This window comes from Cucurbita pepo, chromosome LG19, assembly GCF_002806865.2.
Source record: "Cucurbita pepo subsp. pepo cultivar mu-cu-16 chromosome LG19, ASM280686v2, whole genome shotgun sequence".
In the NCBI taxonomy this organism is placed as follows: Eukaryota; Viridiplantae; Streptophyta; class Magnoliopsida; order Cucurbitales; family Cucurbitaceae; genus Cucurbita; species Cucurbita pepo.
In genome coordinates this window covers 229,047-255,588 of record NC_036656.1, presented here as the reverse complement: position 1 = coordinate 255,588, position 26,542 = coordinate 229,047, and the positions used below count along the sequence as shown (strand labels likewise).

Below are 26,542 nucleotides of genomic sequence, written 5' to 3'. Positions count from 1 at the left end.
GTAAATTATTTTTTTCTTGTAATAGTACACCCACGCGTCTTCATCAACATTGTTTTTTAACCAGAAGACCGAGAGCTAACGATCGAGACTTTGGGCTATCTGGACACATACTTCGTAAAATGGTTCATGTTCTTCAATAAGTTTTAGGGATGTTCAAGGACTCGAGAACCTAACCAACCGAAACTATAAAGGTTGGATTTAGTTATATTTTTTCAATTTGAGTTGGGTCGAATTTTTGAAAAAAATGAAAAATTTGTGTTGGCTCTTCGGTTGACAGTTTTTTTGGTCGAGTGAACCCGAACAACCAAAAAATAAGGTTAAAACTCAACCCTACCCTACCCTCCTATTAAGATTATTATAAAAATTAAGAATATTTAACATTGTAATCCTGTTGTAACTTGTAAATGTTCATAAATGTTCGATATTTACGCTTCATGAGATTTAAGTTATCAATGTAACATGCATGATAGATAAATTGATTTTTTTAAAATTAAAAAAAAAAAAAAAAAAAAAAAAAAAAAANAATAGAGGGTTAGGCTGAGTTAGGTTGTGAACTCTATTCAAGTTGTCGGAGTTGCTCGGGCACCCGTTCAACAAACTAAGCGTGGAGCTTCCAAGCTTCCAATCTAGATGTGATGCAACCGAAGATAAACAAAATTCTAAGCTAAACCAAGCCATTTTTTCCCCTTTCTCTCAAGTCAAAGTACAGTATGTGTTAGTGATAAACCATTTCCAGAACAGCATTTCATTTTCTGGTTTGCCTATCAGAAAAACAAAATGGTTCATCACTAAAACCTTTTCCTGAATACATCTCAAACTACTCGAAAAATCGTCGAAACTCTTCCATTGTGCATCAGCACTTCGACTCGGTTCGAGCTGAGTAAACCGGAACCGCCCATGATTCTAACAAGCTTCAAACCCAACATTGTATTGCTGCTGCATCACTTGTACCATCCAGCAAGCAAATACCTCAGCAAGAAACAGAAGCAGCAGAAAACGCCCTGCTCGACGACACGATCGTTAGAAGATTAGACAGAACAAAACATAACGAAGCGTTTGACTAGACTCTGTTTGCTAAATATGGTTTAATCTTCACCTGGAAAACAAGAAGGTAGGTGCAGAGTGATTTCTCTGTTTTTCTCCCAAATATTCGCAAGAAAAAGTTGACAAGTGTTCCATCATTTGTTCCAGTCAGTAGTCCAGTTTGAGGATCAAACCTGAGGGCAAGAAGATAATAATAAGAACACTAAATTATGAAGGAGGATGTCTTTTTTTAGAAGAACATCGAGATAGGATAACGAATACCGAGGTAACCGATGACGTGGACATGCGATAAATCCGAATAACTGCGAACACAAACATATCGCACGTTAAACGATGAACTTATACAGATAAGTCTTACACAGACACAGACAGATAGAGAGTATCAAACCTGGGGGAGTGAGAGAAGGAAGTTAAGGACTTGAGGGAAAAAGAAGATCAGAAGAGTTTCACTGCAGCAATGAAAACCATAACCATGAGTTTGATCCTCTTAAATAGGATCCGTTTGTTTAGTACTTTGTTTCATTTTTCTCCATAAAAGCTCGGTTTCTTAAAAAACGATAAGAACTAATGCAAATAGGGCCCGATTAACGCCAATACTTGAACGTATGGCATGATAAAGAAATCGAGGATTTCTCAAATCCTTGAAACAGTATCGTCGAACAAATGTCGTTCGATTGAGGAGGTTTTTCACGTGGATATGATTGAAGCATGGAATAGGTACACAACATTTCAGTTGTTTAGGCTTGACTGTTACAAATGATATCAGAGCAAGACACATGGGTAGAGTCATACCAAAGCCATCTTCTTTGGCTGATTGGAGAAAGAAACGATAGAATTTGAAGAGATAAATGAAAATTGGCATAGTTCTAGAGAGGGTTGCAACACATCTGTGAGATCCCACATCGATTGGAGAAGGAAACGAAACATTCCTTATAAGAGTGTGGAAACCTCTCCTAGTAGACACGTTTTAAAACCGTGAGGCTGACGGCAATACGGCGATACATAATGGGTCAAAGCGGACAATATCTACTAGTTGTGAGCTTGGGCTGTTACAAATGGTATCAGAGCCAGACACCGGACAGTGTGTCAACGAGGATGCTGGGTCCCAAAGGGGTGGATTGTGAGATCCCACATTAGTTGAAGAGAGGAACGAAACATTCCTTATAAGGGTGTGGAAACCTCTTCCTAGTAGACGTATTTTAAAACCATGAGGCTAACAGCGATACGTAACAGGCCAAAGCAGACAATATCTACTAGAGGTGGGCTTGGGCTGTTACAAATGGTATTAGAGCCATACACCAGGTGGTGCGCCAGCGAGGACGCTAGGCCCCAAGAGGGTGAATTGTGAGATCCCACATCGGTTGGAGAGGGGAACGAAACATTCCTTATAAAGGTGTGAAAACCTCACCCTAGTAAACACGTTTTAAAACCATGAGGCTGACAACAATACATAACAGGCCAAAGCGATCACTTCCTCTCGAGTAACACTACAAGAAAACCTTTTTGTTTTCATTTGTGGTATTTATCAACTTATATAAAGGTGAAGTTAAGCCAGAAAGTGGAATGAAAAGATCAAAACATAGAACAAAGTACACACCTAAAATGGCCTAAAATCCCAACCACAGCCATAGTCATCCCAGCAAAGTATGTGTAGGTATCTCCGACAAAGACCGATGAAGGGTACCTAAATCAAGCAAGCCATCAGAAAGATAAACTGGTACAACCACAAATTTTGTACAGCATGATATATATATTACCAATTGTAAGCAAGCAAGCCCAACGATGTGGCTAATAGGGGTTGAACAAGATAAATAGAAAACGTGTGCGCCTGCTTGTACTCGAGGTCCGTCGATGCTCCAATTTGCATGATATTGTGAATCAAGATCTGGAAAATTGGTAAGACATGTCATGCTGAAGAAAAGAAAATTGGATCACATCACTGCAGCTTGTTCAATACTTACAGCAAATGCAATGACAACCGTTTGCCCAACTTCCAAGCCATTTAAACCAGCATGAATGTTAATGGAGTTTGTACAGAACACTGCCAACAGTCCCATATAAAGTTTATATATCCATCCTGCGAATCACAAATTAGCAGAAATTAATAAATAATTGTGAGAAAATGCATAAATAATATTCATGAGCTCATGGAGTCCATCTCTAGCATAAATTATCTATTGACATCGTATTTTTTTTATGATATCGTACATACTATTAATGGCCTGAGAGCTACCTTCTTTCCTTTTTGGATGTCATGGTAGTCTACTAGGTTCTTAGGGGCGTCTATGTAACAGCACAAGCCCACCGCTAGCAAATATTGTTCTCTTTGGGCTTTCCCTTTCGGGCTTTCCCTCAAGGTTTTTAAAACGCGTCTGCTAGGGAGAGGCTTCCACACCCTTATAAAGAATGTTTCGTTCCCCTCCCTAATCGATGTGGGATCTCACAATTCACCTCCCTTCAGGACCCAGCGTCCTCGCTGGCACTCGTTCCCTTCTCTAATCGATGTGGGACCCCCAATCCACCCCCCCTTCGGGGCCCAACGTCCACCACCTCGTGTCCACCCACCTTCGAGGCTTAGCCTCCTCGCTCGCACATCGCCTCGTGTCTGGTGCTGATTCCATTTGTAACAACCCAAGCCCACCACTAACAGATATTGTCATCTTTGAGCTTAACCTTTCGGGTTTCCCCTCAAGGTTTTTCAAATGCGTTTGCTAGGAAGAGGTTTCCACGCCCTTATAAAGAAGGTTTTGTTCTCCTCCCCAATTGATACAAGATCTCGCAGTCTATGCGGTACAAATTTCTTCTCTCATTTCCAAGACATTCAGAATGAACTCCTTAGAGCTAATCCATTCTTTGGGTGCACACAGGTCAAGACCTCTAAGAACCTCTACTATACGATGTCATATTCATGAGCTCTCCAGGCCATTAACAATATGTACGATATCATCAAAACCTCCGCTAATTGCTAAATACGATGTCATATTCATGAGCACACGGATCCCACCTCTACTAATGCATAAATAATCTTACCAAGATCTAAAACATCCATTCCAAGGTATGGAATCAAAGGCTTTGGGATTATAATAGTCGTGTGTCCAGCATAAGCCATCAACAAAGGAAGAGCAGCAAAGGATGGCAATAGCAGTTTCCTGCTCTTTACAACAAATAAAAGAAGCCATTTCATTTAGAACAACAACAGCAGCATGCTAGAGGATCATTCTTAGAAATGAAAAGAAAACTTAAGAGAGAAACTGAGTAGAAAATACTCACACTCTCCAGGGGACATCAAGAACATCATCTACAAATCCAAGCAATGTCATAAAGCAAATAGAAGCCAAAGCTGCATTGTACTCAACAAGCCACTGCATTTGTCACGTTATTAACAATTTAATCTTTGAAAAACATATATAATCCACGGCCACGAAACAGAAAAAGTTAGCGTCCCAGCAACAATGACACGATGAGCATTTTTTTAATAGGCTAATCCAACTTCAAATGGTGAAATTTTTTATAAGCTAGGTTGCTCACATTTGAATCTGATTTGAAGTTGAAGTACTGAAACACGATTGCCACGACCAAGAAAGAAATCCCGACAACAATTCCCAACGACTCAGGCCTGCAAAACATGTTCAAGTATCAGAAAGTGCACCGAATGGTATGTTCAGTTCAAAACACATCATGTGTTGATAACGAATTCTTTATAGAAGTAAATATCCAAAAGCACACAAGAAAATCAGCTTTTTTTGTTCTATCCTCGTTTATTTATTTTATTTTATTTATAAGAAACTGAGATTCGGTTGAGAAATATGAAAGGATACACAAGGACATACGAAAGGACAAACTGCACAAGAAGATCCCAAACCTAAAAAACGGCCTCCGAACCAAACGAATAACCCCTAATTAATACGTTCCCAAAGAACGTCCCGAGACTGATCGACCCCTTTGAAGATCCTACTATTTCTTTCAAGCCAAACACACCTACAAAAAACCAAGCCTGCCAAAGAGATTTTTCTTTATCCTTAAAAGGAAGGAACACCACAAACTCCTCCATCACGGCACTACAATCTCGATTACGAACAAAAGAAACCCGATAGGAGTCCGAAAACTGACCCCAAATCAATTGTACAAACTGATAGCTATAGAACAAATGATCCATATCCTCCCATGCTCCTGTGCACAAGATGCACCATTGAGGACCCAAAACTAGTAACCAAATAAAACTACATTCACAAGAGACAATGAACCAATTCAAAGCTCTGATGAAGCTAATAACCATACCGACGTTTTAGAGCAATAATAATTAGATTGTCCATCAAATTGCTTGTTTTCTTGATCTTAAGCTCAATTTAGTCTACTTGACCCATAAGAATCCCCGTAACCTAATTTAAACTAAAAATACACGCCAGATTCACAGCATTGATCAAAAATCAAAACGAGAACCCACCCAGAGAGTTAATCAGTCTGAATAACATATCTAGCAAACAAAAACAAAATCATGTTCAGAAAATGGCTAAATCAATGATAGTTTTGAAATCACTTACACTTTGACAGCGCCTTGAGGGGTACCCCGTTTGTTGATATCATAGCCAAACAAATTACGCCTAATAACGTATCTGGAAGCCACAGGAATCATCCGCAGAGTGACAAAGAAGCCAGCGAGACTGAGTCCGGCATTAATGAGAATCGATCTTCTAATCTCTTGGTCGATCTTGTAGCGATAGAAGATAAGGTAGAGATATGGAACAGAGAAGAACAGCGCGAGCTTGAAGATGAAACCTGCTTTTGGTGGCGCAATGGGCGGATCATCAGTTGTTGCGGATTTGGTTTGATGGGTTTTGTCAATTTCTTTCGGAGAAGGTTCATTTACTGATGGGTTTGCAGAAGCTCTCTTGCGAGCAGTCATGGCGGACGGTTGTGAGTCTCTGTGCTTCTTCTTCGACTGCAAAATGCAAATCTAAGTTCTTGTTCTTCTGGGTTTTCTCGTTTCTCATTTTTGTCTATTGATTCTGTGTCATTGGACCAATCAAATGGCGACAAGTGATCAAGCTTACCCACTGGGTGTTCGCCATGTGGCGTGTGTCCAAATTTGTATGGTCGACCCATTTAGAACGGGTTTGTTTTCGAAGTTTGAATCTTCATTACCAATTGTCTTAATGATGGAGGTGGAGTGTTGCGTAAAAGCCAAGAATAATAATAAATAAATGTAATTAATTCGATAACATAATTAAATTATATATTTTTAACTCAAAAATGAAAAAAAGAATTGATCCTGCTATAATATATAGAAATTTTAAACAGCATAAATATGTAATTATAAAACTGATAGAAATTTGAACGGAATTAAAATTGAATATTATTGCACTTACTCTTGTTCTTTTATTTGCGGTATCTTGGACTTTATGCTTAAAACTTAAATTTTAGAATTGAAGAGCGGAAAGTCAAAAACGAATATGCTAGAAAGAAGTGCGGGAGTAAAAAGGAATGTATAGGAATATATATATACAAAAGGTAAAAATATTTGTGTATTATAAAAAGAAATATTTCTGTTTACTAAAAATGTCAAGTCAACTTTTCCTTAGCTAATTGACTTAAAGAAAAAAGAAAAAAAAAAGACAATAAAGACTAAAATGATACTAAATTCAAACTTTAGAACCAAATATAAGAATAAGAAGCTTACATGTGCCGTAAGCTGAAGAGATCCCACGAAACATCAGCAATCTTCTTTCCATAAAATTATTCTTTACATACTAATGAACCTATATATATATATATATATAAAGATGGAACAACAAAAGAATTGTCTAACTACCAAATCAGAGTGAGTGAGAAAGAGTAATTTACAAGGGCGAAATGGCTTGGAGACCAAAACTGAAAGCCAACCTTCATGCTTATAGGGACTCGGCAAACTGGGGGGCCTCCATATCTAGTTCTTGTCTCATCACACAGCTCATCAGCCACTCACTGTTGAATGTCCATATGCCTTCTTTTATAGCCATTAACGCTTCCTCCACGTCTTCCTCGCACGCTACAAATATCGTTTCCGATACTCTACTAACTTTACCCAGCCCATTAATAACCTGAATTTTCAAGCACAAAAAGTTCACCAAATAAGAAAAAGATGCATATATTCTTAAGAGGTCAACCGAATCCTACATAAAAAGATTTAAATCTTATTTTGACCCCTAAACTTCAAATCCTTCCATTCTGGTCCATGAGCTCTAAAGGATATTCTATTTTGTCTCTAACAATGTTCCATTTAGTCCAACATAGTTATTAAAATAAAATGTTTATTTTAGTCAGAACTTCAGTAAATTGATAGTGACTTCAAGTATGTATATTTATGTATTAACATAACATATATCCAAATCACAAGTGTAGGAGATGAGTGTTGGATAGACAAATATTAAATAACAAAATAATATATGAAAAGACCACACCAAAATGATATCTATGAATTCAAATATATATTTTAAACATAGGCAAAATGAAATTAAACATATCAAGAACAGAGACAAGCCACACAATGCATCATTGCCACTAGAAAACTATTCCTGCATCATTAAAAACACAGATATATTTGTACACTGATACACAAAAAGGAACTCCAGATTTCGATCGAGAGAAGATCAAGAATTTCAACAAACTAGGTAAATAAAGAAACAAAGATGAACTATGATTCTAGTATGCCTCCTAGTAGCGTATCATTTTTATATAACATGCTCAATTCCTGGAATCAAAACAAGCATAGATGTCAGCAGGTTTTGAGAACTTCAAATAAGCACTACATATTTACACGGGAGGCTAACTATATTATAGTTGTTGAATTCGTAATATAGAGAATCAAACATGCTACATTGAAATTTGTTTACGAGGCAAGATTTGTACAAAAACAGAGAACTTACATTTCCACCGGCTGACTTGACTATCACGGAAAGAGTCTTCGGGGGTGGTTGAGCGTGAGCTGATATGCAAACATCATACCCTTCAAATAAAGCTCCAGGACGAGCTTTTGCTCTGAGAACTGCAGTTTTTAGGCTGGCTCTATATTTGGATGTGTAGTCGTCATCGTTTAGTACGTATGGAAACTCGTCTGTAGATCAAAGAGTTACTAGATTACAAAAATTATGTAATATGAAACACGAAAGAGGTAAGAGGTAGAAAATATATGACGCTCGAATACTAGTAGGTTATTCTAACTCACCTACAAATCTGCCTTCCCGATAGCTTTCTTTTAACCAACTAGGGGAGACAATCCAGGCTCTGTGCAATTGCAATGAACTTTTAATTTTAGTTACAACAGTAATATTCATGAGCAAGAGCACAATGACACGCTTGAAGACACATGATAATACATATGCTCGAAAGTCATGGAACTAAGAAACAAAGTTAGAACACTAGCTTGAAGAAGTAAAATTAGTACAAAAACACAAAATCTTTAGAAACCAAGAAATGCTATTACGATCAAATTAAGAATATTATTAGCATATTAAGTATATAAGTAATTAGCTAGGAAAGTCTTATGATGATTTGCTATAAATAGAGTGGATAGGAAAGAATGAGAGCAGGCATTGGTTTAGTTGCCTTAGGCTTGAATGAGAGTGAGAGTTAGAGTATTCAATAAAGGAAAGGTCTAAATAGCTTGAAATAACTTGAAATATCTTGTAGTTCTTTTAGCTTCCAAATTCAATACTATTTCCATTTTTTATTCAATAAAGGAAAGGTTTAAATGCCTTAGGCTTCTAAGGTTGCAAGACTAACCCCGAACAGAGAGCAGTGCAGAAATTGAGAGTTTTCCGGACTTTTCCTGTTATGACATGGGTGCTTGTACTCCCATCAGATGTAAGAGAGCCACCAAGTTCCTCAATCACCTGAATCAGAAAACAACTGAACATAAGCTAAGTAAAAATTTGGAATAAAAGAAAAAATTCTAGATCAGTATTTAAAAAATATATACAGCTAATGCCATATAAAATAGATACAGAAACATAATAAAATATACATGTGAACATGTGTCCCGAGGACAAATATTCATAATTCAGACAATGATATCAAAATATGTTGCAATACGTTAACAAAATGGTTAGTCTCAAGCTTCATTTGTCCAGTCTAGGTAGGGATATTAATTGATGTTCTAAAAAAATAAAATTCAACTTCCACAGCTTCATTTGCTTGCATAGGATGCCATAACTAAAAAGTTAAAACACTTGCACCAGCTGTCTAATCAAGCAAAATGACTGGGTATGTAAACTAGTAGAAGCCAAATATGCCTCTTAAGGACTAAATGGATAGGTTCAATGACTAGGTATGGGACCTCTTAGCAGAAGTTCATGAGGGGAAACACGTGGTAGAAAATAAATACTTGAGACAATATAGAGAATACTGAGGATATAAAACTTCAAAACATCAATTGAAAAGTTTCAGAAAAGGAACATGAATGATGAACGTTCAAGAAAGTTTATAAAATGGTATCATACCTTCACGAGCTGAGTTTTCTTAGCTTCATCAGCAATATTCATCAACATTATTCTAAATGATTTTCCTAGCGTGTGAAGTCCTTTGCAAACGAGGTCCTTTGATGCCACATTAACGCTTCCAAATTCTTCACAGAAATTTTGTGTATATTTACTGGTTGAAGGATTTTTAGGAGGAACACTAGCCAAAATCTCATGCTTTGGATTGGCTAATGAGCATGCTTGAGAGCAGGTATCAGATCCATTACTTTCAGGAACAAAACTTCTGTTAGAGTCTGGATGGGAATGTTGCAGATGGACTCCTTTTACTTTCTTCGACTTCAGTGAAGAAAGTGATGCTTCCCAACCTCTCTTTGCTCTCTGGGTAGAACAGGGACATTGTATCTCATCTAAATTACCAATATTCTTCGTCAATTCTGCAAAACTAGCTGTCTTGCTGTTCTCTACTTCTGCAAAAAAAACTGGACCATTGCAATCAGGCACTACGTCCTGGTTCTGAGAATCTGTTAGCAACAAACCAGGTTTTAGCCACCGTGACTACCAAAGGAAGGAAGGAAGAAAGAAAGAAAGAAAGAAAGGGGGAAAAAGCTTTAAAACGAAGAAGAAAATCAGGTAGTGGACAAAAAATCAGACATAAATCTTAATTGATTGAGACAGATTCAGCCCAATCTGCTTAATGTCGTTTCCCCAAGATAGACACCTTTATATGTAGACCTCCAATAGGTTTAAATAATAGCTGAATTGAAGAGGCACTTCTCGCCATTCTCTAGCACCTTCATTATTCTTTTTTAATAGAAAAACTGAACTTCTAAGCAAACCTGCATACATACATTTCAACTAATCTTGCAAACCCTATTACATTTGGTTGTCAAAGACACTCGTAATATATTAAATCTAAGTTGATGACCACAAAGACTTGAGCTTATTTTCTCTAAGCCTTTTATTATTTACATTGGCATCTTCATGCTTACAACTTATTATGTCATGTCAAGACTCATTCATGAACAAAATTGTTTAAATCAACCATTATGAGGCACTTAAATAATATATGAAAAGTAACTTTCATGTACTATCCTACAGAAAACCTAAATTATGCATACCATGAATCTTGTTTTCTCCTCCAAGGTGCACCAAAGATACAAACTCTTCAGGTTGGAAATTCAAATTCTCAATGGTCTGCTGGTCAATTGCATTCGAAACCTTGCAACCTTGACTGGCGACACTAGTTCGTTTGGCAAGTTCATACGATGTAGGGACATCAGGCTTTAATAGAGTACATGACTTTGGCCTGTCTGCCGAACACGTTGAACTTCCCTGGTAAATGTGTGAAACCATGAGGGTAGAACCACCCGGAAAGCATAAAGCTCTACGAATGTCAGCTCTAACAGGTATTCTACGAGCTTTTCCCTTGGTGTCCACTTCTGCTATGGACAAAAAACCCTGCATTCACTTCAAATATTAGACATTTTCCATATCCCATATAAACTAATATGCATTTTCAGAAGATATGTAAAAATTGTGTGATGCAAAATTTTATCAACAGAACAAATCCACACCATGTTTATAGCAGATGTGTTCGATCACTAGTACCTGTTTGGACCAAAACCCTTCGGATTCCTTGTCTCCCCAACAGAATATTGTGCGGATCCCAACACTTTGAAGTCTTTTTCTAAGTTCCATGTATAGTATGCGACAAAAACCCTGAAAGAGGCTAGTACAAAAAATGTAAGCTCCGAATCTCCAATGGATCCAATAGCAAAAGGAATTACTTTCCATTAATGATATTCAAAACTAAATAAAGTTAGAACCCTCCACCCCTGAGGTGAGGGGAGGTAGAGGGAGCGAAAGAGACCTTGTGTTGGTAAGCTGAACTGACAGCAGCAAGAGGAATCTCAGCATATTGCGTGTCAGCAGGAACTATTTGGTAGGTAATTGCAGCTATGATCTGTACAAAAAGAAATATACGGGAATTAGAAATCCTTAAAAAAATAAATAATAAATAACATATAAAACCCATTATTCTTTAACTAGAAACAATTCATTCAGATATGTCATGTCAGCGCATGAGATTTTATAACTCAACCATGTATGCAGAAAGCATCAAAGATTTACCTTTTCAAACTCCATTGGCTCAAGAAAGAAAACATGTCTACCAATGAGATGTACAACAAGAAGATACAAATTTGAATATAAATGGTGACTAGTACATTCTGAACTTCAATGGTGTATTAATAACAAGAAAAAACAAGGGCCAAGGACATAAGAATCGATGCACGGCAAGCAAAAAAAAAAATTATGAATTCTTTACAATACACAAGGTCATGACCCAGTTTTAAAAAATGGATCCATAAAAAATGCGCCCACACAGGATTTTTGGAAATTGACTATTGAATATTGATATAAGTGATATGAAGATGATAATCATCCTGACAAAACTTGGAGTAACAACAGTAAATGTGTTCAAGCTTACCGTTCCTGGATCAGTTGTGGATTTCAACAGCAAAGTACAATATTTCCTGCAGGAAGGAGAGATGATTGTCAAAAACTTAAATAGCACAGCACTGCATCTAAGCATCATCAAAATAATTTTAGACTGCGAAGATTAGCTTTAATGGATGCAAAATACATATAAATCATCATTGATTACAAGTCATAATCATGCAATCAAAACTAGGAAAGGGTAAGGAAAAAATTCTGTACCCATTAGATACACATTTCTCCATAAAAGTTGATTGCTTTCCAGTATTTGCAGCATAGACCATTGCGGGCAGTTCCCTTTTGTATAATAATAATACTGCCTAAAAAACCAACATTAACAAGTTTAGAAGTGACCACGAAAAGGCTAATTAACTGTGTACCAGGATATAAATCAGAAGTACCAAACCAAATAATATTAATTAGCTCTGGAGATGAAATGTAAATCTGTTAACAATATAATTCTTCGAATAAGTTGCAACTCTTGGTAAAAAAGTGAAAATATAAGGATAAAAATATTGAAAGTTGCAAAGTACAATCTGAAAGCTGCCTAACTACACACTTAACTAGGACTTATTCTGATCAAGGCTAATTGGACTTTCTTTTGATCAAGGCCAATTGGAATGTCTTTTCTTCCCTACATCTACAGTATTCTTTTGGGGGATTCAATTTCTGTTTCTTAACTAAACATGAAGAGCAAAGCAACGTTGTCAAATGGTAAATAATGAATCTATAATTGCAGCAAGCCAGAAGAGAATTATGTCTAATGCTCCAAGCTTTCGTTGAAATTTTAGGACGAAGCAAAGTGGGGGGTTTCAATAGAATTCCTATAATTTGGTTATGTTTGATTTCGTTCACCTCATAAAGTAAGACTACTCTTTTAAAGATTTAAACTCAGATTCTATCAAACGTTAAAAATTACACTTCTATATTTGACATGTTGAACAGCCTGAACTCTAATTAAACAAAAAATGCCACAACGCTTAAGGTAACAGAGCTTGAGCAAAGTACTGCGGTATAATCTTTTCTTTAATTAGTAGTCGTGACAAAACAGCAGCCAATGAAGAAAACCAACAGCAAAAGATAGGCACAGATATGTACCTGAAGATGAGATTTGCTATCACTATCAAAATCATTCGGATTAACGAGCACAAACGAATACTCCCCCTGAGAGTGACATTTCTCTCCCATCCCTAAGCAAAGCCAAAATTAGAAAGAAATAAATCACGTCTATAAAGTCAGAATCCATACAGTTCAAGCATTAATTCTTATTACCTGTTTCATCGCATTCTGGGGGATTAGCATCAACAACATGCCCCTCTTTCCCCACTAGCACAAATCAACAAACAAAAGAATAAAATTAACCAGCATGAGAAACAATAACTCCATCTGAATTATCATAATCCTAATCCGAAAACGATAATCATTGTTCAGTAGATCCAATACTGAATCAGATTTTTCCACAGCGGCAAAACGAGAAACGAAAGAATAAGCCACGAAATCATTCCGAGTATCCACAGAGGATGAGGAAGGCGTAGAAGCATACCGATTGGGGTTCGAGAGCGGCGTGCGGGTCTCTGCGTTCGCGCCATTGTTGCGGGTTGTCGCTTAGCTTCCTGTGGAAGTGTTGGAGAGGAGTAATTTATTTCATTTGGGCGGGAAGAGGGATACGTTCGTAAATAAAATAAATGAGCGGCAGCAAATTATTAGTATCAAGTTAACCTCCATACGTGGTAAATTTCGTGGGAGACTTTTACCGCGCAAACTTAATCCAATTCAACTATTTTTTGTTTTGATTATTTATTCAACTATTTATTTTTAATAAAAATAAAATATTGATATCTAAAATAACTTTTTCCATAATTGATGAAAAATAAAATCAGGGAGTTAAATAAAATTAATATATATATATATATATAATTAAATTGCAAGTAAAAATAATATACCGTCCATCTAGCTACGTATTGTCTGTATCACATGTCGGATGTCCTGATCATGTTTGTCTATAATGTATTGTCTGTATCACTCTCAAATTACCGTCGTGCTACGTATTGTCTATATCACATGTCAGATGTTCGGATCATATTTGTCTATAATGTATTGTCTGTATCACTCTCAACTTACCGGTGCTACGTATTGTCTATATCACATGTCAAATGTCTTGATCATATTTATCTATAATGTATTGTCTGTATCACTCTCAAATTACCGTCGTGCTACGTATTGTCTGTATCACATGTCAGATGTCCTGATCATATTTGTCTATAATGTATTGTCTGTATCACTCTCAAATTACCGTGGTGCTACGTATTGTCTGTATCATATGTCAGATGTCCTGATCATATTTGTCTATACTGTATCACTCTCAAATTACTGTCATGCTACGTATTATCTGTATCACATGTCAGATGTCCTGATCATATTTGTCTATAATGTATTGTCTGTATCACTCTCAAATTACCGTCGTGCTACGTATTGTTTGTATCACATGTCAGATGTCCTAATCATATTTGTCTTTGTATATCTCTATAATGTATTGTCTGTATCACACGTCAGATGTCCTGATCATATTTGTATTTAGATGTCTTGATCATATTTGTCTAGGACGACTTACCATTTTATGGTCACTTCACAAAAATCATATCTACCTCAACAACTGTAACTAAAATATCCGAGAACGCAACTAATCGTCAATTCTTTGTACCTGAATTATATGTTATTTAAACCATGATATTTCTTTCATTTCTTACAAAGATAGGACGTTATTTTCTCCATTCTCGCTTATGTTTAAGAAAGATAGGACGTTATTTTCTCCATTCTCGCTTATGTTTTGTAAAACATCTCTGGCAAACGTAACTCGAGACTCAAACATACACTAACATTGTCCACAACGCCCGAATTTCTCACGGTTAACTTATAACTGCGTTGAAACGAGTGTTGCAAAAAAAAAAAAATCATACAATGCCGACTCGGGTAGACCCTCTACTAGGGTATGAATCTAACCCAACCCAAGTTAGCAGAATCACCCTCCCACATTTAACTAATTTTTGTAAGGATTGAACAAAAAATGCTGCAAATACATCAACCCATCATCCAAACTCACATATCTCCAACTCAATACACTCATCATTCCCACACTCACGCTTTCAATCCTAACCTTATCATTCTTTCCACCCTCCCCATTTTTACACACCCCCAGTTTCAGATCCGCCACTATGCCGCCGCTCACCTCCTTCGGGCAGCACCCCGCCGCCGGCAGCTCCTCCGAGAACCACCCGTCCGCTCTCGGCGCCATTCCCACTCTTCCTCCACATTCAATCATTGTGAACACCGCCCTCCATCCTTCCAGCACCACGTTCCACACCACCCCCACCTCCTCTCCAGCTCCGATCACCACCACCTCGTCGCTGTTGCTGACATTTATGTCGAATTTGAACAGCCCGTTTCGGTCCACCGCTAGCTCGCCGCCGTGCTTCACAACGGTGAACATGGGTTCGGGCACATCTACAAAATTTCATTAGGGTTGATTTCAATACTCCATTTGGTTTTATAAACCCTATCAAATTCGATTTAAATTATAAATTTAGATAGAGCAATTAGATTTTTCCTTTATTTTTTTTAAAATAATTAATTTAGGGTAGCTTGCATCCTATTTAAACGAACCACCATGAAAATCTGACTTTCAACCCGACCTCTAGTTCTTGTACTTAATAATTCAAGAATTAAGTTAAGAGAATAAAAATGATTATTACCCTTTTCTTCCTTCTTGGCTCCGGCACCGACAATACAACGGTCAGCTTTGTCGGTGCTGGAGACGCTGATGACGAAGACGAGGTCGGATAGGCAGAGGATGGGTTTTGAGGGAGCGGGGCGGCGACGAGCTGCAGCGGTGTGGCCGAGGCCAAAGAGGCGGCGGAAGGACACGGGAGGTGACGTGGTGGCGGAGGAGGCGGCGAGGTTAGTGAGAGAAGGGAATTTGGCACTAAAAATTGGCTCCCAGAGATTGTTGGAGGCCATGGAAATGGACCAGGATTTGCAGACGCAGGAGGCGGTGGCGAGTGTTCTGGGGTCGAGGCGTTCGGCGACGAGAAGCAGCACCTCCCACGGCGGCGGGGATGGAGGAGGTTGAAGAGATTGCGCCATGAAGAGCGAAGGAGGAGAATGGATGTCGGTTTGATGAGGATTCGACTAATTTGATTATTTATAGAGTGGAGAGATTTGATTGGTGCAACGTGGAAGTCAAGGGTGCTATTGCATGGAGTCCTTTTGCCACGTCATACAGAATGTTTGGGTGGGACGGGATCTCGTGTTATTAGATTTGGTGTATTTTTTTTTTCTTTTTAACATTTAATTTCTCTTATTTTTAAATTTTCAGTCCTCAATTTCCAAAAAAATATTTTTAATTATTATTATTTAAAATTAAATTACTCTTCAAACTTTGAAAACATGATTTATGTTTATTTATTATGTAAATTTTGAAAGAATAATAATAAGAAGAAAATGGAAGTCAATGGTTCTTTTATTTCAAATACATTTTAATTTTTTTTTGTCTTATTTTTTTAGGTATTTTTATTAAAAATTCCAAACAAGTAACTGCATGCATTTGGTACGTATGGGTCAAAGTCATATCAATTAAACTCTTAAATTATCGTAACCAAAACATTTTATATATTTTGTTTGAAAGTGATGTATAAAGTTATAATCACATATTTAAACTCCTTAAAGTTGTTTATCATCCTCTCAGACTTCTAATATTAAAACAATTTAAACTTCAATTAAAAATTGTCACAAAACTTATTGATTTGGAGCCAAGAATGATTGTCATAGGCAAGTAAACACATCGAGATTTAAAGCCACGAATTCACAAAACATCTCGATTAATGTTCTATAAGATTTGTTCGGTTCGAGTCAACACACAATTGCGTAACCCATCCCAACTCCTATAATTCAGATTGGGTGGGTTTGGGGTTCGAGTTCAGAAAATTAACTCAACCCAACTCCTATAAATTCAGGTTGGGTGGGTTTGGGATGTCGGGTTCGAGTTCAAAATGTCAAGGTTCAATGTATACCTCTCGAAGTGATTTAACAAATTTATAGTGGGCCCTTCTAGTTTCCATTTTTTACATTTATTTCTACAAATAGCCCTTAAACAACTCCAAAATTGAAAGGGACTCCTCACCTTCTTTCATATTTTCTCTAAAGGAACAAATTTTGCTTGACCCATTAGTCTCAATGTGTCCTTTTTTCTTCCTTAAATATAATAATATAAAAAAAGTAGACAACGAAGACTCATCGGTCTCATTTAAAAGCTATTTCCTTTATTTTTACACTGTTTTTGGGGGACGCATAAAGTAAGATGCACAATGGTGAACAAGTGGGCGTTGCAGCAACTTTGCTTTATACACAAGTCACTTTGAACAGAAGATTTTAAAAAGAAAAAGAAAAAACTGCAGATTTGTTCTTGTGCTTATATCAACATGTTAAACCTGAAAATCCAAGCAAGCTGATCATCAAGGAAGTTCTTGGGCCACCTTAAGGAAGTTATTGGGTCCCTTCATTGAGAGAAGCTTGAATAAACTCCTCGAATTCAGCTTCCATGGTGCGGAGGTCTTCGTTGCCTTCAAGATCTAAGGCCTGTGGCAGAAATTCAGCAATGTCATAATCGTCTTCGCCATCCAAGGAGAAGTCGCTCTCTTCTTGGTGTTGGCTCAGCCAGTAGTCGTGGTACCATGTCGAGGTTGTGACCAGTTGCCACCATTGCGGGGAGAAATCCTCCACCTGGTAGGCGGCCGGGATGAAAAGCGGAGCGTTCGGGTTTAGCTTTGATCTTTCTTCGGATGCTAGAGACATTGTTTTGTAATGAAATTCTACGATTGCTGTTTACGGACCTTCAGAACCACAAACAAAATCAGCCAAACATTTAAAATCCAACAAACTAGGCAAATGTGTAAAGCTAGGGCGAACGTTTTCGTTCTTTGTTCTTCGAATTCGCTAAAATTGACCTCGCCAAGTCATGAACAAATCTGATCCAGTTATCTAGATCAATCAAATCAAAATATCACAAAACATACAAAAAAGAAATCCCCGTTCGCTACGATTACATCAGATCGCAAAGAAATCAACGCACAAAAACAGATAAATCGAAATCACACCGATCGCAGATCAAGAAATCAAAGAAACACAACCGGATCTAAAGCAAAACCTAAGAGCGCAGATCAAACAAAAATTTCCCTCTCGTTTCGTTCTCCCAGAGCATTCTGGAGATCAAAACGGAAAAGAAAAACAGAAAAGGATACGAAATATTTACCAGATCAACGAGAGAACGGGGAATTCTGGATTGACCGAGTAGGAATTTGGGAAAAACAGTGAGAAATTTCGAAGTCTTATCCGTAGAGACTGACGGATTTCAACGAAGCCCTAAGGTTACCGAAAGAGAAGCCGAGAGGGCTTTTTTATAGGTGGAGAAAAAGAATCTTTTATTTATTTATTTATTTATCTTTCTATTCAAATCTGGCGCGTGAACTTGATTAAAGCGCGTCGTCGTTGTTGTTCCTTGACTTTGACGGATTGTTATCAGCGAGGAATTGGAACATGCCACGTTCGAAATTTGTCTGGTAACGACCGTACCTGAATTTCATGGCTTATATTTGTTTCAAATTTACTATTTTGCCCTTTTTTTTTTTTATAATTATATTGTGTGGGTGGAAAAGAAAAAACGTGGAGATTTACTGTTACTTATTTATGGTGGAATTGCATCGTTTTTTAACGGTACCATTCACTCTCCCTCTCGTAACTTTCTTTTATTATCAATTAATTTTTTATTTTTAACCATTCAAATATGGTTTCAGTTCATTTATTTACACCACCTTATTCTAGCGCCACAATATTTAAATGATTTATTCTCTTAAATGTAGGGAGCTATACAGCTTGTCCTTAAAACACTCTTATTGTAATTCTCTAAATTTATTTTCATCACAAAATAAATAAGTAAGTAAATAAATAAGTAAATAAATAAATAAATAAATAAATAAATAAATATATATATATTATTATTTTTTACCTGAAATTTGTGGCTATTATAGTAATTTTGAATATTATTATGGTAACATTTATTTTATATGGCTTGTAGAGAAAGGGATGATATTAATATATTTTTAGGTTAAATTAATAAAAATATTCGTAAATTTATTTTCATCACAAAATAAATAAATAAGTAAATAAATAAATAAATAAATAAATAAATATATATATATATATATATATTATTATTATTATTTACCTGAAATTTGTGGTTATTATAGTAATTTTGAATATTATTATGGTAACATTTATTTTATATTGCTGGTAGAGAAAGAGATGATATTAATATATTTTTAGGTTAAATTAATAAAAATATTCGTAAATTTATTTTTATCACAAAATAAATAAATAAGTAAATAAATAAATAAATAAATAAATAAATATATATATATATATATATATTATTATTATTATTTACCTGAAATTTGTGGTTATTATAGTAATTTTGAATATTATTATGGTAACATTTATTTTATATTGCTGGTAGAGAAAGAGATGATATTAATATATTTTTAGGTTAAATTAATAAAAATATTCGTAAATTTATTTTTATCACAAAATAAATAAATAAGTAAATAAATAAATAAATAAATAAATAAATATATATATAAATAAATAAATATATATATATATATATATATTATTATTATTTTTTACCTGAAATTTGTGGTTATTATAGTAATTTTGAATATTATTATGGTAACATTTATTTTATATTGCTAGTAGAGAAAGGGATGATATTAATATATTTTTAGGTTAAATTAATAAAAATATTCGTAATTTTTTAAAATTTCAAAAATACCCCTTCAATTTTGTAAAAATTTGAAAATATTTTACGGTTTTAAAAAATACATGAAAAAATGAAAAGCACTTTTGCTCTATCCCATTTCCTATAGGCATCTTCATCTTCTCTCGCAGTTCTCCTCCTTGTACTCTCAGATCCATCGGCGTCCCCGCCAAATCTGACCGTCTCTTGGCCGCAGCCGGCCTTCCGTTTTTATCTTTTCGGTCAGCGGCGGCAGCCGGTGGCCTTGCTCGCTAGGCCCTCTCTTCACGCAGACCTTCACAGCTGGTTGCAATTGTCGGCGATATCAATTGTAGATATGGTGGTTCCTCCCTCTCACCGCGTGCAGGTATTGCTTGATTTCGAAATAGTTTCATCTTTTTCAAACAATTCTGAAATCGAATTACGAGGACCTGGCATTTTAGCTTACAGCTCATGTTTTGTTTCTCCGAACCAGTTTTTGCAATCATCATTGCTTGAATTATGTGTCCTTGATATGCTGCCTGAAACCATGGATAGAGTTCGACTGCATCGTTGTGTTTCTTTTTTATATTATTGCGTGAAGCGTTTTTTTTTTCTAGGAAGATTTATTCTGGATGGAAATGGTGATTGCAATATCGTGGATGAAATTTCTTTACTACATTTTTCTCAATATGCACCTGAACTTAATCTCCACTAATCTTGCGGGACAAGCACTTAACTCCACAACTAGCATTTAGTTGTTGCAAAACTCTTAAGATTTTAGTAGCTTGATAGGTGGCCACCGTCCAAAGTTCCTTTTACTCATTATACTTTCTATCCTGTGCTACAATTAACGATCATTAGGTCAATCCTACTGATTTGAATTTACTTCATACATTATAAGGGTAGCTACTTAATTTTGTAACTTATACGGGCACTACTAATTTTGATGTGCAGATTGTTGTAGTGTGGGAATACGTGATTGTACAGAGGATATAATAATCGTGAGGTGAAAATGAAGGGGAAGTTTAGACTATGGTGGCCCAAGCAGCATTCACCATGTGAACTGTCGTCTTTTTGTCTGTTGTTTGGTTGGTTTGTACCTTCTTCGGATTCCCTTGACGTTGTAGTGGCATTCACTTGTAGTGATGATTCACTGTCTCAACTCCAAGGCGACCTCGAGGTATAACGTTCTTCTTCTACACTGTTGATATAAGCTTTGTGCCATTTGTGCAGTTCATGTGATGAGAAATCTTATCAATTCATCATGATTTTGTAGAGTGGAATTGAAGTATCTAAATTTATTCATGATGATGTATGTGAGCGAATTATTAATAATGCTCATGTGAGGCAGTTGAGATGTGGAAAGAAACAATTGAACTATAGAAATCAGGATGGAGAATTGGCGGTTATTTGATCAATATTCATCTTTTAGTTGCTTACATGTAGACAAGGGTGGAGCCCAACACGTTCATTAGGAGGGCAAAATTTTACATTCTACCTTTATAATCTAAGACAAACTATGGGGGAAATTGCTCTCCTTCCTTCCTTCCTTCCTTCCTTCCTTCTTCGCCTCCCCCTCCATATTGATTATTTCTTTATCTCCAATCAACTTGGATGCATAGCTGACATAAGTTAATGATGAACATACTAAGTAGCTGGACGTAATAAAGAAAAATTGTAATCGAGCACGTGGGGTGTTCAGGCCATATTTCACAAGAATTCATTGCTTTTCTTTTTGAAGGAATCAACTAGGTCATAGTCATGCAATTACTATAGGAGCTAGTCTCTTCTGAGTCCCTGAAAGAACTTACGAGTATGGTTCATTATTATTTGGACCGCTCACTAATATTTTTCGTCATTTCATTTCTTATGATGGGAATACATTTTTAACCGTTATTTTATTACCAAAGAAAAGTCAAATGAATATATTATTATCGTCTTCCAGGAAGTCATCTGTAATACAAACAGGACCATGCCTGCAATTTTGCGTGATAAGTCAGTGTTTTCTCTACTTGGTCAGTCTGCTCCAAAATGTTGTAATGGAATTTCTTCAACTGACAGAATTGATGTATTGAATGGAGAAAAAGGTTTTTGTTGTCAACATGAATGCTGGATGAATAGAGACGGTAATGTCACAGGCAGCTGTAGTAGATCCACCGCTCAATGCCATTATTTAGGTGGGTTGTCAGAGCAATGTAGGCGAGTCTATAGTAGGAGCAGTAATTTGGTGTTCTTGGTATTTGATTCTGATAAGAAGCATGGAAAGTCAGAACTATTTTGGATTCCTAAATTGGACTACCTTTGTTGGAATGGGCAGAAAGTGTCTAATTGTGATGTCCACGTATGTAAGTCATGATTAATCAAGGTTTCTTTTGATTTGTTCCAAATCTTTTAACTGTTAAATCTTGGTTAACTGTCTGGTTTGAAATTATGTAGGTCATATTCTATGATCCTCCTGTATATAACCACCATTATTTCTCTTTGCAACCTTCCAATTCATACGAGCAAGAAAATTCATCTTTCAAGAAACCAAAATGGGTTGATGAACTTCAGCAAAAGGAATCAAGTTTTGACTTGGTAATGGAAAATTTAAGGATTCCCGTTTTCAGGCTAGCAGGATAGTAGTTTCTTATATGCCTATTTACCATGTACAGGATACAGTCATTTTGGCTATCAATTGTGCGGCAGCTGCTAAAAGACCACTTGAAAGACACTTGCATGCTAAAAGCTCTCTTCAGTTTTCTATCGTTGACAGGTATTTCTCTTTTGGCTTTGATTCTGGAAACTGAACTCTATAAATATTTACCTTTTTATTTATTTATTTATTTTTGAACAAGAAACCAAATTCCATCAATATTTACTTGAACTGTTTGATGTTCAGCACTTTCTCTTTGCAGGTGTTATTCATTCATGTGGAGTCTTCTGGCTGTGTCTATTGCTTCACTTTCTACTCTCTTCTACATGACTTTTCAGTTTTCTTATAAACTTCATAGTCTTGGACTACAATTATGGACATCTGATGTAGTCTCAAAAATTTTCATGACCTCATACAATAATGCCCATATTCGGTGTTGTCAAATTTTGTATTGGCCAATTATACTTCAAGAGCGTGGCGTGGGGTAAGAAATTCTATTTGGATGTCTTTCCTGGCTCTATTAATTTTCTTTGTTGTGGGGTTTTCATTTTCATAAACAATGAACTGTTTTTTCTTTTTATTTTCTACTTGTTTCCGAAGGTTCCTATCAAATGTTGAATATGAGGAGAAAGTTGCTTTACAGAGGCATTCAATGTGGTCAAGCATAGCTGCTGATATTTTCCTGGGAAATGTGGTTGGTGTGGCATTGTTATGTTATGCAGATTCTACTTGTTCATTGATTGTTAACCTTGCTAGGGATGTCACAAATAACATATTGCGTACGGGTTGTGTGTGGTTGATGGGAGTCCCTGCAGGTTTCAAGTTAAACATAGAATTGACTGGAGTTCTTGGCATTGTATCTCTCAATGCAATCCAAATTTGGTCTACGGTTTGGTTCTTTTTTAGTTTTATATTTATTTATGTTGTTAAAGCGCTTGCTATATCGGGGATTCTTTTTGGAGGGACATTGCCTGCTGCATTTACCTCAGATCTGATCTCAGTTGCAAGTTGCCATGTGTCGACTCTTCATTGGTTTTTCTCCCTCATATATTCATCACAGATTCAAGCATTAGCAGCTTTATGGCGCCTTTTTAGGTAACTCCTTTTTGAGACCCATTCTAATTGGGCATAGCCGTTCTGTTTATCATGAAATTGTAGCTAGTTATAATTTAAACTGACACAAGTTTATTACATTACAAGCATGATGGGATGATACGTAGTATGGCCTAAAATCAGTATACTCTTACATATATGTTTAGAGTAGCTTAAAAAACTTCTATGCCTTGGTTTGATAGTCTTGATAGTTTTCTCTTCTGTGTTCTTCTGGAGAAGGGTGATGGCTGGGGTGGTGTAGCCTACCACAACAATATCAAAAAGCTCTTTTGACGCTTGAAACTATCTGAATGTAGATTCTTTAGATATTTGCATGCAGGCTTTCAATTGTTTGCTGGTTTTTGAAAGTTATGGCAGTGCGTTTATTAAAACTAGGAATTCGAAGCCATTCGGCTCATCCCCATGCTTTTTGCAGGTGTTTTTAGTGGAGCCTTGAATTAAAATTTTCGTAGATGATTTCTTATCAATTACAGGGATGCTTGACACAGATTCAAACTTTTCCCGTAAATATATACTCTTTTTTTTTGTATTGGGAGAAGCCGAAGGCATTTGATTGGAGAAAAGGAGAAACTGATGAACTCTCAAAAGAACCTTGAATTAAAATTTTCAAAAGATGCTTTCTTATCGATTCTGACAGAGTTTCAAACTTTTCCCATAAATACATATTTTTTGAATTGGGAGAAGCAGATTGCATTTGAAAAGGAGAAGTTGGTGGAGAGTTTGAAGTTTCAAAAGAGTGTAATATTAGTAAGCGACTTGAAAAACCTTCACCTCTAAAAAGCGTCCTTCCTTCAATGCCCAGACTTCTGAGTGAGAATATAGTGAGGTGTGACTTAGAATGGGGTGTAAGGAAGATAATGGCTTAATCAATGATGGGAATAAGTATGTGCGATCCAATCTCTAAGTACATCTTAATTCTTTTTTCTTCCTTAACTAATACATTATTGAATATCAGTTTCAGACTTGTTGAATTTTCTTATAGTTGTTCTTAATGTATCTGAATCTCTTTGCAGGGGTCAAAAACAGAATCCTCTTCGGAAGAGAATAGATAGTTATGACTACATTGTGAAGCAACATGTTGTTGGATCGCTAATTTTTACACCACTATTACTTCTTTTACCCACGACTTCCGTCTTCTATGTCTTCTTTACCATTCTGAATTCATCTATCAGCTTCATCAAATTGCTAATTGAAGTTATAATTTCCGCTATTCATGCTACACCCTATGCCAAAATTTACCTTTGGTTGGTGAAGCGGAAAAGATTTCCATCTGGGATATGGTTTGAAATCATTTCTTGTCACATTAATTCCACGGGTTGTCCAGACAAAAACTTCTCTGAAAACGTCGATTTACCAACTAAGATCTTGGAGCGGAGCGAGGAGGTGGTTGTGGGAAGATCTTCAGTTTTGGTTTCATGCCTTCACAGCAACTTAATGGGCATAGGTCAGTTCTCTATCATAAACTGGACTTTTTGGCGATCTTAAAAGATGAGAAACATAGGCAGGCTGATTTTTTAACTGTGTGCATAAGATAAAAAGATCCTCTCAATATAACTATTTATGGATATCTATTTGTACTTATTTCAGAGTAAATTCTGCTAGTGTGAACATTGTATGGTTATTTTTATCCTTATAAATATAGTTTATAATGAAAGAAAACTATATCTAAGTCCTTGAATTTTAATTTTTTTTTACTATATAGCCTTTAGCCTGTCAACAACTATCAGAACAAGTAGTTGCCACATCAAGTTATGGCAAAGGGCTACTTTGAAACAATAAAGAGGTTATGTGATGAAATAAGAAAGACTAAATTGAAATACCATAGGCAATGTTTACAAAATATGTTTCATTCTTTTATTTGATAATTATCTTGTGATACTGTAATGTTAGGAGAGCTGGTCCTGCCTCACTACACAAATATTTTCTCTGGCTTCTCCCAGTCGGTACTAGCTTCTACTTTTCACGGAGTCCTGACAGGAACAAGGTAAAGAAACTGCTTATATTCATTGTGTTACACATCTTACTCCAACCCAGGTTTAAAATGCTGATAGAAATTTCAAAGTCTTGATTCTATGAAAATGACGAAGTTTTGATTTTATGGAAATGTTGATGGAGATATTATAGTAAGATTTTAACAACAAAAAAAATTAAAAAAACAAGTAATTAACAAATAGAGTTTTTACAAATGAGTTAAAATACTTATTGTTAGTATTATATTTATATTAGTTACATTTTGTTGCTACTTTTTTAATGTTCATATTGATTCACACTACTTGGACATGTGGTAATATCGGTAGAAATTTAATACTATGGATGATTTAACTACTACCTGTCTTGCTTCTGCAGAACGACATCGACACTGAAGGCTGGCCTTCCGTCACCGTTGCCTTGGATGTGTATACCATACAGAAAGTATTGGCATCTATGCCATGATTCGATTCTCACATGCAGGCAAACGCCGCCTTGTACTTCATGATCTGAGCATGCTAAATCCTAGTTTTCAGAATTTCTTTTGAAGTCGAAGCTTGGAATCCGAATGGTCATTGGGGTATGTCTAAAATACAGAGGGTATCAAGTTGCTTGGAATGCGCCCAGATTTCTCCTTGTATTGGCCTTATGCTTAAACTTTTGGACGCTGACAACGAGCAATGGTATCATTCAGGAGCTGCAGGTTCCTACTCACTTTATCTTCCACCTCTAATTTTTTGTTATTAATTGCATTCTGACTGTCACCGTTATAAAATTTATTTACCCTCATAGATTTAGGGCTCTTTATTCATGGATTTGATGAACTTCTTATGTAGCTGGATTTGTGTAGGTTGTATTCATATCGAATAGAGAAATTAGTTTAAAAGTCTAGATTTGTATGGTTGGCGTTTGGTCTGTTGGTATGTTAATAAGCACAGACAAATTTTGGCTAGCGCACGTCTGTTCGGTAATAGATGTTGGACACTTACTAAACCACACTAGTTGTAC

General features: G+C 36.2%; 5 protein-coding genes across 10 annotated transcripts; 1 reads left to right on the top strand and 4 right to left on the bottom strand.

Moving 5' to 3' along the window:
• Positions 1-657: 657 nt before the first annotated feature.
• LOC111780917 (UDP-N-acetylglucosamine--dolichyl-phosphate N-acetylglucosaminephosphotransferase-like) lies at positions 658-6,025 on the bottom strand. The gene is made up of 11 exons (XM_023661272.1): positions 5,586-6,025; positions 4,573-4,660; positions 4,315-4,406; positions 4,075-4,193; positions 3,006-3,121; positions 2,802-2,929; positions 2,642-2,728; positions 1,433-1,493; positions 1,306-1,346; positions 1,097-1,217; positions 658-1,001 (listed from the first exon to the last, which is right to left on the bottom strand). The coding sequence occupies exons 1-11, from the start codon at positions 5,945-5,947 to the stop codon at positions 942-944; spliced, it is 1,275 nt and encodes a 424-aa protein (XP_023517040.1). The 5' UTR covers positions 5,948-6,025; the 3' UTR covers positions 658-941.
• Positions 6,026-6,662: 637 nt separating this feature from the next.
• Positions 6,663-13,635, bottom strand: LOC111781171 (microcephalin). 3 transcript variants are annotated; one of them, XM_023661627.1, is made up of 13 exons: positions 13,537-13,635; positions 13,266-13,319; positions 13,092-13,183; positions 12,216-12,313; positions 11,986-12,031; positions 11,368-11,460; positions 11,106-11,216; positions 10,616-10,955; positions 9,519-9,964; positions 8,803-8,912; positions 8,246-8,304; positions 7,947-8,134; positions 6,663-7,121 (listed from the first exon to the last, which is right to left on the bottom strand). In XM_023661627.1, the coding sequence occupies exons 1-13, from the start codon at positions 13,580-13,582 to the stop codon at positions 6,933-6,935; spliced, it is 1,872 nt and encodes a 623-aa protein (XP_023517395.1). In that variant the 5' UTR covers positions 13,583-13,635; the 3' UTR covers positions 6,663-6,932. The 3 variants fall into 3 exon arrangements, with proteins under 3 accessions (XP_023517395.1, XP_023517393.1, XP_023517394.1); XM_023661625.1 differs by having other exon boundaries at positions 9,519-10,018; positions 13,537-13,634; XM_023661626.1 differs by having other exon boundaries at positions 9,519-9,976; positions 13,537-13,634.
• A 1,209-nt stretch (positions 13,636-14,844) lies between these two features.
• Positions 14,845-16,176, bottom strand: LOC111781947 (probable F-box protein At5g04010). The gene is made up of 2 exons (XM_023662691.1): positions 15,743-16,176; positions 14,845-15,494 (listed from the first exon to the last, which is right to left on the bottom strand). The coding sequence occupies exons 1-2, from the start codon at positions 16,131-16,133 to the stop codon at positions 15,031-15,033; spliced, it is 855 nt and encodes a 284-aa protein (XP_023518459.1). The 5' UTR covers positions 16,134-16,176; the 3' UTR covers positions 14,845-15,030.
• Positions 16,177-17,265: 1,089 nt separating this feature from the next.
• Positions 17,266-17,878, bottom strand: LOC111782259 (protein EARLY RESPONSIVE TO DEHYDRATION 15-like). Its single transcript, XM_023663097.1, has one exon. It carries the CDS (start codon positions 17,838-17,840, stop codon positions 17,532-17,534), a length of 309 nt encoding a protein of 102 aa, XP_023518865.1. The 5' UTR covers positions 17,841-17,878; the 3' UTR covers positions 17,266-17,531.
• A 2,068-nt stretch (positions 17,879-19,946) lies between these two features.
• On the top strand, positions 19,947-26,486 carry LOC111781634 (N-acetylglucosaminyl-phosphatidylinositol biosynthetic protein gpi1). 4 transcript variants are annotated; one of them, XM_023662321.1, is made up of 10 exons: positions 19,947-20,203; positions 20,773-20,998; positions 21,764-22,159; positions 22,255-22,395; positions 22,473-22,573; positions 22,716-22,937; positions 23,054-23,548; positions 24,580-25,010; positions 25,457-25,550; positions 25,913-26,486. In XM_023662321.1, the coding sequence occupies exons 2-10, from the start codon at positions 20,831-20,833 to the stop codon at positions 26,040-26,042; spliced, it is 2,178 nt and encodes a 725-aa protein (XP_023518089.1). In that variant the 5' UTR covers positions 19,947-20,203; positions 20,773-20,830; the 3' UTR covers positions 26,043-26,486. The 4 variants fall into 4 exon arrangements, with proteins under 4 accessions (XP_023518089.1, XP_023518090.1, XP_023518092.1 ...); XM_023662322.1 differs by lacking the exons at positions 25,457-25,550; positions 25,913-26,486 and adding an exon at positions 25,269-25,430; XM_023662324.1 differs by lacking the exon at positions 19,947-20,203 and having other exon boundaries at positions 20,818-20,998; positions 21,880-22,159.
• Positions 26,487-26,542: the final 56 nt, after the last annotated feature.